The following is a 15,000-nucleotide window of genomic DNA, read 5'->3' as shown; positions in this document are numbered from 1 at the left end:
AAACCCTTTATGATGGTTGGGAAGGGATTTCAGTTCACCATCTCAGGCAGTATAATTTACGGTGAGCAACTGAAGGCACTCTTTTTCCCAAATAAAATTCTCGCTGCATGAAGATACCTAATTCATTTTGTGCAGGGAAAGCATCCACTGGAGCAACTCCAACATAACCATCTTCTTCAGTATTTTCATCTGGAAAATGACCCTATATAGTATAAAAAGCAAATCAAGAATTGTCATATTATCTTGTCTAAAAAAAAACCTTTCATACAGGTCCTTTACAAAACAATATAAGCAGTACATAATTATTACACACTAAGCCTTAATCATTACGTGAATATATAAACTGTTGAATAAATCAGATAAATTTGCAATTATATTTTACTGTGTAATCAGATGTTGTTAGTAGATAAATGCGTAGATAAGGGGATAGGGGAGCAGGGACGGGGTCATAGTGATTGCACTTGCCTCCCACCAACGTGGCCCGGGTTCGATTCTGGACTCGTGGCCATATGTGGGTTAAGTTTGTTGTTGGTTCTTTACTCTGCTCCAAGAGGTCTTCTTCAGGTTCTCTGGTTTTTCCCTGTTGTCGACAAACAACATTTCGAAATTCCAATTCGATCGGATGAAGGACCTCCCTGTAAACCACTTTTACATGAGTGGAGTTTCCTGGGTAAATACCATTAATTAAATGTAAACTGTTATATTTATGTAATTAACAATATTTTATCCTATTGATGAAAATAGTGAGTTAGGCGCCTACTATTGTTAGTAGGCGCTTACATGTGTACGTTTTTGCGCATCTCGAGATAGTTGGATATGGTATCGGTGGTGCTTACTTATGCAGGGATATTTTTTCGTGGTTTAAAACTATTCGGAGTAAACAGAACTTAGCAAGTCCTCTTGGTATCCAAAAAAAAAAAATTGGGGGTAGCCATGCATTTTTTAGAGATAATTTCGCTTCAAGTTGGAAAAAAAGGCCATAAATTGCTTTGCAAGGCTTTTTACAAATAATGTTGATTAATTATCTTTGAAAAATGCGTGGTCACCTCCGATATTCTTGTTGGATTTCAATAACACTTTTTAAGATCTGGTTTTCCCGCATATTCATAAATTGCGCAAAAATACCTTGAATTAGTAGGCACCGTCCTTAAATAATGTAAGTGTTTTATTGATGTTTCCATAAATTTAATTAGTTAATTCTATATCTGTTGTATTTGTCATTTGTAGCCGCATTTACCTTGATCAAGCCAGTACCCAACTTGAAAGCTAACGCCTACTCTGGAAAAGGTACACACGTTAAGTTGTTCTTTTGCTGGATTAGATTACTTTTCTTTCTCTTTATTTGTCTGTTCTTATAAATGTTACAGTTAATTTTAATATTACTTTAAATAGTTAATACTTTATTAGTACTTAGTCAATTTTATTACTTAAAAGTACTAGTGTAATTAGTGCATCAAAACAATTAAGGTTAAAGTTGAAGTTCGTGTTTACATGTTAGTAACCCTACAATGGTAGTGTGACAATCATATCAAGGGTTGGAATTGTGTGTGAAATTAACCATAGCATAGCATTTTCTTGTTTTTCTCACAAGGCTAAATTTTAATTAAAGAGAACTGTTTACTTTACGCGCTTAATATAAGTAATTTGTCACAACCTCAAGCAAGAATGAACAACGCAATTGAGAGAACAACTTGGGCATTTGAAAGGGAAGAAGAAAGGCTCTAACACAGTCATTTCTGAGATTGTGCAATTGCACTCCACTGCTGGGCCATCCGAGCTATCACTCCATTTTGGAGTGGGTCAGATGAAAGTTCATAATATAGCTATGAAGCGGTTTTTATACCAAAATTAACTTGTCAATTGTCTTCTTTCTTTGTTCAAAACTTTGAACGAACAACGTTAACTTTGCCAAACATGCAACGTCAACTTCGTGCAAAGAACGTCGACTTTTTGGTACAAACAACATTCACACTTTGTACGAACCTCAACTTTTTACGAACGACATATAGTCTGTAGTTTGCACCAACAACGTCACTATATTACAGCAAGTCTGCTTTAAGTATCTGCTCTACCTTTGGCAGGTCCAAAGGAAGCTAAAAGGAAACCACTGCAGTGGGCTTATAAGAGATAGGCTCCCTCAATTAATTGATCAATATATGAAGTATTAACAGAAGCATACATGCCAGATTTTTAATAGGCAGAGCTGCTAAACAGTGTATGAAACATTGAAATATACTTGCATTAAATATCGATTTGGATAGAAAAAGCAAATATGGAAACAGTGAAAAATATTATAATAAGAGGAATGCTTTCTGTTTACGCAATAAGTTGGTGATACTTGTCGCATTTTGAATTTCAAAACTAAGAGAGTTCAAGAATTTAGGACCTTGGAAACAGATAGAGGATTTTCTTATATTAGTCCTGCAAAGGGGCAAATGCCGAAACCACTGTCACTGTCACTGTCACTGTCACTAAAAGATATCATGAAAACTATCAGGAAGTAAGTATTTTTTCTATGTGAAGCTTATACATGTAGATACACTTAATATTTAAAATTCCAAATTCTTGATCCCATCAGAATTATCTAAGTGGCTCTCTTCAATAAGAATGCTTAATAATTATTCCCAGGGATTCAAACTGATTTCTCAACATCACAATACAATAACAAGCATGACCCCTCACACCCACCCTGCCAGGCGTAGGCCCACCAACGAGGCTGCCAGACCCATCTACCCTGCTCACTTGCACAGTACGTCACTTAAATCGAAGAGCTGTTATTTAACCCAAACCTGGGGGATTTTTGTTTGGAGTTATATTTTCTCATAGGTGGGTTGCCAGCTTAAGCTTGAGAGTTCCACCTGCCCTTTGTTTTAACCCCAACAAGGATGGCTTAGAACGTTGCTAGCAGATGTCACCCTTACTCTGGAGAGCTCGCGAGCATTAATGCTCTCATGGTGTTAGGCCCAGGCATCCCCAGATCATTTTCCTAAAACTGGGCAGGAAATGATGACTTACAGGGAATCAACACGATGAAAACACTGGACAAAGGCAGCTAATACCATGGTTATGGAATGTTATCTTCCTTGAAAGCAGAGGTATCGAAGAAGGATGGCACAAGAATAGAAACACTGAGATGGAGACATCTATGTCTCTGAGCAATTTAGGTTGGCAGATCAGGCACATGCCATAAGGACATAGTGCCTGTTGTCGTTGGAGCTTTGTTAGCAATGGTTTGCAATAGTGGTTGGGTCAGTTGTGTGTTCATATCCACATTGACGCATTGTAAAAGGGGCACTTCTAGGAATTGCCAATATTCTGAGGAGGATCCTAAGAATCTGAAGTCGCAGGTTGTGACCTGATTGAGGGATGACAATTCGAACAAAGTTGTCAATGTTAACATTGATACACCAGATTATAATAACAATGATAATAATAAATCAGCTCAAATAAAACTAGTCAGCTGAAACAAGAAACCAAACGGAACAGTCAGCTGAAAAGAGATGCGCAAGGTATGAAACTCGCGGAGTCTGTATTTACTAAGTGGTTGGAAGAAGATTTATGCTACATGTACAAGTTCTTGGTGTCCTCAAGAGTGTATGACACAAAGAGAAGCTAACACTGGAATGTGCTGAGAAGACCTATCTACGACAACTTTCTGTAATCTGGTCAAGTCCACCATCAGATCTCTTGAAACCGTGTGGTTGTTTCCTAACCAATTTGCATAATTAAGCTGCATTAAAACACCGAATGTGGACACGGTAGTGGCCAATGACACTGGGAACTGAGGAGGATTGACTGGGAAGCATAGAAAATCGTTGTTAGCTGTGGAGGAAAACATGCAGCACATTAAGTGCACTGCTGTACTGTACTTGCAGAGGAAGAAAGGTGGTCATGGTCTACAATCAGTAGAAAGCGAATGCAAGATAACTAAGATCAAAGCATCCCTGAACCTACACGATAACGTCAATCCAAACATGGTGATTGAGCGTGAGTTTGAAGAACCTCCTGTTTCTTTCAGTCATCGATTACTGATTACAGAGGCTCAGAAGTATGTCGATGATCGAGATGTAAAGGGTATAGCATGACATACACTGTAGGTTATGCTTCACGCCATATGCAGTATCATTACATGCAGTATAATTATCTCTTTACTTTCTGTGAACAGAAAAACCTGAGAGGAGATGGTATTCAAAATCTGCAGGCGTAAACACTGCTTAGCCTTTGCTCAGTCCAGACCAGAGGCTTAGAGAAAGCATTAGCGTGGTGTTTTCCTAGGGATCTCGAGCTTTGGAATCTAGAGTGCAATGAGCGGTTCTTTTGGTTGCTGCCTCTGGCATTTGTGTGAGCTCTGCCCACACGAAGTTGGTAGCAGAGGGCTTTGTTTGCTAGTATACAAGAATGGTCATGTGATCTCTAAGAGTTTGCAGAAACTTGGGTACTAATGCGTGGAAAAGAAGCGGCGGCTATCTTGTTGCCCTACTGTTTGCTGTGACTTGTGTGCACTATTTGCTGCTTTTGAGAAAATTCTGTTTTGTTTTTTTCCTGCTTGGAGACACGGAGGTAAGTTTTCTTTCATTTTTGGTTGGAACTGAATGTTGACATTATGAATTTGTTTGCATTTGTCGAAAATCTGGCTCTGTAATCAAAACTAAACCAATTGCAATTTTCATTATTTCTTTCGTTATTTAAAATTTCAGGTGTTCATGACAAGGGGGTTGGCTGACATTTATTGGCCTGAAGATTCGGTGCGGGTTACACCACATAGGAGTCATTTAGTACTCTTGCAAGCCAGCATTATTTTGTAGGCCTTTTCAAGAAATGGTGTAAAAATTTGGAAAAGTTTACCTTGTGAAATTCGCCATTTATCCAAAAACAAATTTAAAATTAAAATCTGCAGTATCCTTCTCCAAAGATGACTATTACAGTGTATATTGATTTATCTGTCGTAATAGCAAAAACATCTTAATACTTTTCCAAGGCTGCTGCCTACAGGCAATGGTCTGAATGAGTAGTCCGAATGAATAGTCCGAACAGGCGCCTAACTTATCACAAGGTGATTCATCCTCACTTTCTTGTAAATTTGATCCCATCTGGAGATTAAGCAATGAAAAAAGCAATATGGTTGGAGAGACTGTAGGGCAGCTAAGAAAATGTCACAATAAACGACTCTTCAACTTGTAAATGTGCTAATTAAGGGCATTCTTTTCATTACCTCCTGGTGGCACACGGAGACTGGGTTGCATTGTGATTCACAATTTATATGGAAATGCTACATCCATATGTTTATTTTGCGCACGCAAAGGCAGTTAAATTTGCGCATGTCATTAATTCACGGAAAGTTTACACGACAAAGGAAACATGTTCATCCCATCAGCTCTCAAGACACTTTACAGGTAAAACGTGGTATAATAGCATTGTAATGTGATTTCTTAACCTTGAATTAAATGCTGAAAGAATATTACTTGTTTTGATGATGTCTGTACTATTGCACTTACAAAATTTTAATGTGGCGCACGTGCAAAGTTCCTTTTTCCCGCATTAAATGCTGAAAGATTACTTGGTTTTTTGCCCGGTGACAATGATAATGATAATTATTATCCCATACTTGTCATAGTCTATTTCCAATTTTAACAGCTGGCATAATGACTACATTTATCTGTCCACAATGTACAATGTACTTGTCTTCAATGTGTTTTATAATGTTAAAGTATGTTCAAATAAACAGCAGTTGGAGTCTGACTGTGTGTTCAGGCTTGAGTTGTTCAATTTTATGAACAGCATCTCATTAATAAACAGTCTACAAACTTTTCATTGCATTTCTTGAGGACCGCCTATACTTTTAACTATACTTTTAAACAAAAATTTAAAAAACAGGTAAAAAATAAGTGTCATAGGGACTTTAACTAATTGCTACAGTATACTAACTCCTTGCTACTATACTACCTCCCTTCTAATACAACGACAACGACGACTACGATGATGACTACTACTACTACTACTACTACCGCTACCGCTACCACTACCACTACCACTACCACTACCGCTACTACCACTACACCACCACCACCACCACAACTACCACTACCACTACCACTACCACTACCACTACCACTACCACTACTACCACGACTACTACGACTACTACTACTAATACTACAGTGAACTAATAATAATAATAATAATAATAATAATAATAATAATAATAATAATAATAATAGTGAATAATAATGCTTTTACCGGCTGGTAAAACGCAGTTAATGGAACATGACAGCCCTCAAGGGCAAGACTGCTTTCGTTCGTCACGTAATCCAGTAAGATAAATAATAGAACAATATTGAATGCTGAATTCATGAATGAATGTTCCCCTTTTCTAGCAGTTAGTACAAACGCTATTCATGTCTGTATTTTAGCTTCTATCTTGCTGAGTAATCTAGTGATATATCTTAGCTTTTCCTAGATTGGTCCTTATATTTGTTAGCCCCATTCATGGCTGACAAGCTCGCCACATGGCGTCTCTTTAGCTCGTAGTACAGCTGTACCTATTGGTCGAACTTTGAGACACTGTCTTGCTATATAAATCTCAATACACTGTAACAGGGCATAATCCTGGCAGCTTGCACGAGAGTACACAGTTTGTAACAATTTTGCTTTAAAATTTATGGCGCGCCCACGTTCCAAGTCTTCGAAGGCCACGCGAACAGACGACTTCAAGAACCTCTCCAGTGAAGTTCTTCGCCTTCGCCTGCAGAGCCTTAATCTTTCTATCACTGGAAGCCGTGCCCACCTGGTTGAAAGGCTGAGGCTGGCCACGAAATCAGCGCCGGCCGCCACCCCTGGTTGCTCCAGAAGTCGCGCTCAGAATGGACGAGTGCACAAAGATAAACCTTTGGCTTCAAACGTACGCGTACGACCGCATCCGCAGCCCAGTGTCCCTACAGAACAGGCCGACGCAGAGACTCGCAGTTCCGACGACGACAAGCAGTCGGATATGGACTCAGCAGTGGAAGAACTGTTCGAGGACTTCGAGCCACAAGTCCCCAAGGATGCGGTGTTTTCGCCCGCCCAAATGTCGGCCATCCAAGAGACTGTGTCGGCCTCTGTTAACGAAGCATTATGGGTCTTTAACAACCACGAGGCCCAAGCCCATTTCCCGGACGACCTTCGCACTCACTCCTGGTCCTCATACGCCGAACACAGCGACTCCTTTGGGCCTGCATTGTCCTTTAGAAAAAAGCCTCGCAGACAAAATACTCCGCGGTGAGTACATTGACTTTTGCTTATTACTGCCTGACTTCATGTATCGCTCCCAGGCCCCCGCTCTGCAGTTACGCTACGAGGACTCGTCACCGGGTTCCCAGGGGTCCCCGCTCACTCTGGTTAGGAGGAAAAAACCCGTGATTGACACTTTCCAAAAATGGCTAGACGCATTTACTACCTACATGCTGGTGATCGTCGCTGTCCATCCCTCGCGTGCCTTCGAGTTACTCAAATACCAGCAAACTATCAGCAAAGCGGTCACTAAGTTTAAGGGCCTAGCCTGGCTTACATACTGTACGACGAACAGTTTAGACGCCGCGCCGCCTACGACCTTTCAAAACCCTGGGACAAAATTGATCTTGAACTTTGGACAGTCACCTTCTCTGGCCTAGCTAAAGAACATTGTTCTGTGTGCTCTAGCCCGTACCATTCAGCGGAAGATTGCCCCAACCAGGACCCAAGCAGAAAACCTCGCCGTCAAGCCCTTGTCTGCTTTGACTTCAACAAACCTTCCGGTTGTCAACGCCGTTCCTGCTATTTCCCGCACCCCTGCCATCACTGCGGCTCAAGCAACCACGCCCAGTTCAACTCCTCCGGTCCCAAACAGTCCGCAAGTAGCAACAGACCAGCCAACCCCAGCGATCGCAGCAAGAAATAAGGTGGAGCAACGCCAGCTAAGCTGCAACCCAACTGTATCCACCCCGTTAGATGTCGATAAATTAGTGCTTGAATTAGTTAATCACCCTAATAGCTCTTTTGTTAACAATTTAATCAGTGCCCTCCGGTATGGTACTCGCATTGGTTACTTAGGCCCCCACCAGTCCTGGCTGTCGCATAACTTGATGTCCGCCTCTCAACATCCTGAAGTCATTTCTGGGAACATACATAAGGAAGTGCAGTTGGGAAGAATTGCGGGCCCCTTTTCCTCCCCACCCCTACCTGACTTGCAGTGTCACCCTATAGGCGTGGTCCCTAAAAAGCACTCTGTCAAATGGCGTACTATTTATCATCTCTCTTACCCTGAAGGGGATAGTATAAACGACCACATACCAAAGGATCCTTATTCGTCGCCATTCTGCAATCCCTGGGTCCTGGGAGTTTTATGGCCAAAACGGACTTAAAATCTGCCTTTCGTCTGATGCCAATCCATCCCGAGGACTGGAACCTTTTGGGTATATACTGGCAATCTCAGTACTACATAGACCTTTACCTCCCATTTGGGCTTCGCAGTGCTCCCTTCCTTTTTAACCAAATTTCTGATGCCTTAGAATGGATTCTTAAACACAACTATGGCCTCTGCCATGTTATACACATTTTGGACGATTTCTTTTTAGCAGAGAAAACTAAATTTGACTGCCTAGGGAGCTTTACTACCCTTCTTAAGGTTTTCATGTCCCTTCGGGTTCCCACCGTCGCCTCTAAGACCCTAGGGCCCTCACAAGTTCTAGAGTTTATGGGCATTGTACTGGACAGTAACCGCATGGAAGCTCGATTGCCTGAAGATAAGCTTGCCTGGATTCAGCAATTATTGGACTCTTTTACCGACCGCCGTTCTGCCCGCCTTTTAGATCTCCAATCCCTTATCGGTACTCTGCAATTCGCTTGCAGAGTAGTAGTCCCAGGTAGAACTTCCCTCCAGCGCATTATAAACCTCACCAGAGGGGTAAAGAATCGTTTTCATCATATCCGTTTGAACAAGGAACTTTCCAGGGATATTCAAATGTGGAAGGTATTCATAGCTCAATGGAACGGGCGATCCTTCTTCCTTGATTCCTGGGTCACCTCTTCCCCCGACCTGCAGCTCTATACTGATGCAGCTAGTACAATTGGGTTTGGTGGTTTTTTCAATGGTAAATGGTTCCAGGGTAGGTGGCCCCATAATTTACTCATTAACAAGACCAAAGGGATAAGTATTGAATGGCAAGAACTCTTCCCTATTGTTATCGCCTGTGCACTGTGGTACCCCCACTTTTCCAGCAAACGTCTTCAGTTCTGGTGTGACAACCAGAGCGTTGTCGCTATCATTAACTCGGGTCATTCAAAAGCCCCCAGGGTCATGGACTTGGTGCGTTTCCTGGTACTTATTTCCATGAAGTATAATTTCCTGGTTAAGGCTCGTCACGTCCCCGGGGCGCATAACGAAATAGCAGACGCCCTGTCCCGTTTTCAGGTTCAACGATTCAGGGAACTCACTCCCGGTGCCGACCAGACCCCCTCACCATCCCGCCTTCATTCATGACCCTCTGAAAGCTGAAGTCCTTAAGTATGCCAACTGGGCCTTGTCATGGAACACCAACCGCACGTATACCTCTGGGGAGAAGCGTTTTATTCAGTTTCGTCTCATGAACCGACTAGCCACTCCCACAGGTGTCATCCTACCAGCATCAGAGGGAACTCTTATCTATTTTGCTTCCTATTTGGCCCGTACAGTCCGCCATGGCACGATTAAGACTTATTTAGCTGCCGTTCGCAATCTCCACATTATGTCAGGCTACAAAGACTCCTTAAGGGGAAGACTCCTCCTAAAAAATATCTTAAGGGGAATTCTCCGCTATTGTGGGTCTCCTCGTATCCGCAGACAACCCGTCACCCCGGGCGTACTCTTAGCCATTCGCCCCATCTTACGTAGTTGGCTAGGACCAAGGGATTTCTCCATGATATGGGCTGCCTTTACCCTTGGCTTTTTCGCCTTCCTTAGGTGTAGAGAGTTTACCTATCCGGGGGTGCACAGTTTTAGTTATAAGTTTAATCTTACCACAGACTGCATTACATTTTGTGGGTCTGCCCACAGCGCTTGCTTGTTACACTCAAGTCTTCTAAAACGGATAGTTTTAGGGCAGGGCAATCCCTCGTAATTGCCCGTTGCCCTTCTTTGTTGTGCCCTGTCTCCACAATGCAGCAATACTTTCTCCTCGCCAACCCACGTTTGGGGCCATTGTTCTATTTCCAGTCGGGTCTTTACCTCACACGGTCCTCCATCACTCATTTACTTCGGGACTCTGCGAGAAGCGCGGGCCTCCCGCATGAGAGCCTTAAGGGTCACAGCTTTCGCATAGGGGCGGCGTCTGCCGCCGCCGCGGGCCTACAAGACTGGTTAATTAAGGTGTTAGGTCGCTGGTCGTCAGATTGTTACCAGCTTTATATTCGCACTTTGGAATCGGTGTTACTTTCTGCTGCTCCAAAAATGGCTAGTGTATCGGGCGATTTTCTTTAGTTTGGCCTTGCTTTGGGGGGATGCATGCCTTGCATGCATCTGTGGCGGTTAAGTCTGCGTAGCGACTTCCCCCAAGCTTTGGCATTGCTTGTGTCTTGCCATCTTATATCCTTGCCTTTATCTTGTCCGATCCAGCCTCTGCTGTGCTTGTTCTATTCCCACGTTAGTGGGGGAATAAGTGAGGCTTTTAGCTTGTGCACCTATTATTAAGTCGCGTAAAACCTGCCACAGGGCTGTGTCCCTCTCAATTATGCCATATTGTTGTTTGCCTATTTGTTGTCGTTACACTACCTAGTTGCGTTACACTCTACTCTTAGTTTAAATTGTGGAATAGTGACATTAATATACATGTATCAAGTTGTTATTTCTTCTTGTATTTCTCTAAAACAGCTGCTCTGAAGGTTGTTTTGTTCAATGAGATTTTTTGAGAAGGAATTGTTTCATTCCCTAAGTTGCCAAAACAAAATAATTAATTATCGACAAAAAAAAGCCTTCAAACCTGCATACAGTGTATCGCTCCACCTATTTCTCAGCTTTGTAATTGCAGCACTAACCTCCCAGATGTTCATGCGATTCTTTTGGTATTCAGAACCCCAAGGATAATCCTTTCCTGTAATAAAACAAAACAACAAGTCACTTTTTTGGTCAATCCAATTTTGGGTGATTTCAATGGAGAAAAAACATTTCCATATTATAATAAGTCATGAAGCTGTGAAAGGTCAAGAATGCCCTGAATGTTGCTGAGTATAGCAACTGGTATTATGGTAAAATTCATGTCAGAGCAAGGTGGTGCGCTCCTGTCAACTACATTGTATCCATAGAAAATGCTGGAGGTTGATTTCTAGCATCTTTTATCAAGCATTAGCCTTAATGTAATATACAGCAGAATCTGTAAAATTGTTATGACCATGCAGTCTTTACATGTATCTTTGTTAAACAAACTTAAGGCAACTTCTCTTCAGCTAGAATAATACATAAGTTTGAAGTTAGTTTATTTCAGTTTAGTTTTAATTATAGATATTTATAAAATAAGCAAATTACGAAAGAGACCACAACAGTACACAGACAGGAGATGAAAACTGCAAAAAGCCCCAGTTGACTTTCAGGCCCTACTTATTTCCTTAAACTAAAAGGCAAAAAAAAACTACTAAAATAAGATGTTTATAAAAAAAAGAATGAGTGCACAGTAAGAGCATGTTACCAGTGATGTATCTATGCTGGCCAATAAGAACTTATCTTAGAAACATCACCTATTAATTCTCCTCTAACAGCAAATTCCCACTCTGCCTCTGTAGGCAATCTCTTTCCCATCCATTCACAATAAGCCTTAGCATCATTGTAACTGATGTGCACAGCAGGATATGACATCTTCTCTTTTATGGATGTACCAGGACCCCCTGGCTAAAATTTAAAAGAATTAGATGCAAAAATTACAGTGTTCATGAATCATAATAATTATTACAATGAAAACAAACAGTAACCCTCTATATGCAAGAAGGGTAATATGACATGTCGACAAGCTTATTGGGTAACAGCAGTCCACTGTCCCATTGGGGTATGAAACATGGGTCACAAAAGTATAACAGGTACATGTACAGTTGTTAGGGTTTTTGGGCTGGTATTTTTTACAGGTCACTGGTCACAGGTCATTGTTTTACCAATACAGAAAGTATCCTAGATATGTACAGTATAAAGGCTAACCTTAGGCCAATTTATGCCTAACCAAACATTTTTTAGGCCTAAGGTTTCAATGTAGCTTTTATGAATGTTTAGGATACTTTCTGTATTGGTACAAAAATTATACCTTTCACCTGTAAAAAACACCAGCCGAGGGTTTTCTGATTCTGATGGATGAACTGCTTCCAATCACTGACGACCTTTTAAAAAAATTCAGTAGAGCTTATAATAATTTGTCTTCACCTTGCGATTACCTTAAATGCATCCATTCCACAAATTCTCACAAGAATGCAAAGGTTTTGCTTTTCATTGTTACTGACACACTGCTTTGGTAGGGGGAGCCAGGTTGGCAAAGTGAAGAGAACACTGAGATTCCACAAATGTACATGTAACCTCGCTTTGATTCCAACGATGAGGCTCATACATGGTTTGAATTTGTTTGTTCTCTTCTCTGCTCTGCGTCATTTTTCTCTGGGCACTCCAGTCTTTCCCTCACATCAAAAACCAACAATTGATTTGATCTACATGTAGTTTAATTTCGCTTTGATTTAAAGTCTCCCCATTAGCTGAACCAATGTACTCACCAAGGTAATTATGAAGATTGAAACTTATTTGACAGAAAAAACACCAGGCAACAACAAGCTCCTTCAGAATTGTAGCCATACAACAAGCATGCCAGCTAGTGCATCAAGTGGCCCAAAACCTTTTGTAAGACTCTCATTGAATGTTCCATGACTTCAGGGCAGATTTAACTCAGTGAATGCATCTACTTTAATATCGCTTTAATTAAAGTTTGTTACATGTATTATCATTACCATCATCACTATCACCATTATTATCATTAACATATATAGGGAGTGATCGAGACTTAATAGCGTAGCTCCATGTGCTGAAGCCCTGCACACGACTAGCACCATGGGTAAGAAAATGTGTAACCCATCTGTTCGCGAACATTTGGTTTTCGTCACTGTGCGATCGTACATTCACCCCTCCATGTATGCCAATGTGAAACTCTGTGGTGCAAATTGCATTTTTTGGTGGGAACATCTTTGACATTGGAATCCATGTTATGATTACAATGTAATTGACACCTGTCAAAACAAGGTATCAGCTGAGCAGTATCACATCGCGGGCTCATTTAGGTCAGCTTTTTTTTAAGTTGACCGCTGACCAAGTACTGGCCTTTGAATGGATCATAGGCTCAACCCAGGTTAACTTATTGTAACACTGGAGCTCAGCTTTTAGCCAAAATCTATGTATTACATTTTACTATGTCTAACGCCAGACTATTTTACTCATCAATGAGGGGGCAGTTCAGGAGTCCATGGGTTGAAAGTACTTTTTGGAAAGCGCAATATTATCATAATGTGATCTCCGAAAACATACAGTACCTGCCTCCAGTAAGCATGCTCAACTGGTAACCACCAAGGGGCACCCTAAAAAAATGTGAGATATTAACTACTGTAATAATTATTATATGGGCATGGCTAAAAATAGATTAGCAATTCACTGTTCTTCATGTTATTAACATTAACCCACTGACAACTGGAAGTGACACTTAACAGATTTGACTGTAATGCCAGACGACTTTATACCCATGGGGTACTTCGAGGTGTCAGTGGGTTAAGTGATGATACATGAATGAAGTGAAAAGTATTGAATGTGTTGTTATCATGATCATGATCATTGTCATCATCACTACCAACATTACAATATTTTTCATCTAAAGACATACCATGTTTTATGGTTGTCCTCAGCCAGAACGCCTTCTTTACCAGGTGATCTGGTGACGTAATTCGGATGACTGGGAAGAAAAATGTTAACACCGTATCCCACAACCGCACGCAGCCTTAGGTGTTCTTTCCAAACTCCCTGCAGTATTGCCATCGCCAAAACTCAACAGATCATTACGTGTCTACCACATTTCCTGTTACTGAATGAACATTCAAGTAGACCCGACAAGATCTAACCTCGCCTCTGCCATGTTGAATTCGAAAATAAGGCAGCGCGCGGTTGTGGGATACAGCGTTAAATATTCTTTTGTATTTCTTTCTGATCTGAAGATCATGAACAGACAGTTTTGTGTTACTTTGCAGATTTCGAACTACATACTGTATTGACTCCCCCGCTTCTGTTACCAAACGGAATAAAGTTGTTTGAAACCAATAGTCTGTTGAATATTAGTACACACCGATACTATATGGTTTTCAGGAAAGACATCTGGGGTTACATCATGCAGCCAATTTACATTGTAGGGTAGCTATATTTCAGTATCAATTCTCTCTAAAACAAGATGCTGTGACAAAGGAACTTTTATTAGTATCCATGTGGAAGACATTGGAAATGTTTCATTTCTTGAATTGAATTAAAATACCGGTATTCAAGACCCGAAATACAGACAAGGGTTTGCATAACTGTCAAGAATTTTCCTAATTCCCCAGGTGTTTAGATGAGGCCATGTAAACATGGAAAAAAAGTCCTCTGTTGCTTTTATAAAATATTCTCAAAAATAATTCCACAAAGGAAGGAATTACCTCTTGATTGAAACAGATTTTCTTGATACACGCTCATATTTCCAATCAAAACGCGCATCTGACAACACATTAACAATCAAAATTCATGTGATGTCATATATAGTGTAGTCCATTTTAAGTACATGTAGTCTACATGTATCACTAGTCCTAATTCTTATTAGTTCTTGAATTACATGTATGGGTCAGTGAAATGTACCTATATTCATGACCGCATCGCCATGCATTGCTTTAAATTTACAAAATTAGAGAAACAAAAGCAAATTCATTCAACAACAAATGCCTACAAGTTCTTAAAAAAATGATTTCAAGCAAATGCAA

At 40.8% G+C, this 15,000-nt stretch overlaps 1 protein-coding gene and 1 pseudogene across 3 annotated transcripts in view; one reads left to right on the top strand and one right to left on the bottom strand.

Moving 5' to 3' along the window:
• Positions 1-15,000, bottom strand: part of LOC138052077 (inactive C-alpha-formylglycine-generating enzyme 2-like) — a 60,295-nt gene that overhangs the window by 38,399 nt on the left and 6,896 nt on the right. For 2 of the 3 annotated variants that reach the window (XR_011132992.1, XM_068898439.1), the window contains exons 2-5: positions 13,540-13,584; positions 11,722-11,872; positions 11,026-11,081; positions 118-202 (exon numbers count right to left, since the gene is read on the bottom strand). Coding sequence is in view for 2 of the 3 variants with exons in the window: in XM_068898439.1 (XP_068754540.1) it covers positions 118-202; positions 11,026-11,081; positions 11,722-11,872; positions 13,540-13,584 (337 nt within the window). In the remaining variant the exon portion in view is untranslated. The remainder of the gene's footprint in view (positions 1-117; positions 203-11,025; positions 11,082-11,721; positions 11,873-13,539; positions 13,585-15,000) is intronic. The other variant, XM_068898440.1, reaches the window with a different exon arrangement.
• On the top strand, positions 8,381-10,112 carry LOC138051031 (uncharacterized; annotated as a pseudogene).

Source organism: Montipora capricornis, chromosome 6, assembly GCF_036669925.1.
Source record: "Montipora capricornis isolate CH-2021 chromosome 6, ASM3666992v2, whole genome shotgun sequence".
NCBI classification, from domain to species: domain Eukaryota; kingdom Metazoa; phylum Cnidaria; class Anthozoa; order Scleractinia; family Acroporidae; genus Montipora; species Montipora capricornis.
This window is presented reverse-complemented; position numbering and strand designations above follow the sequence as displayed.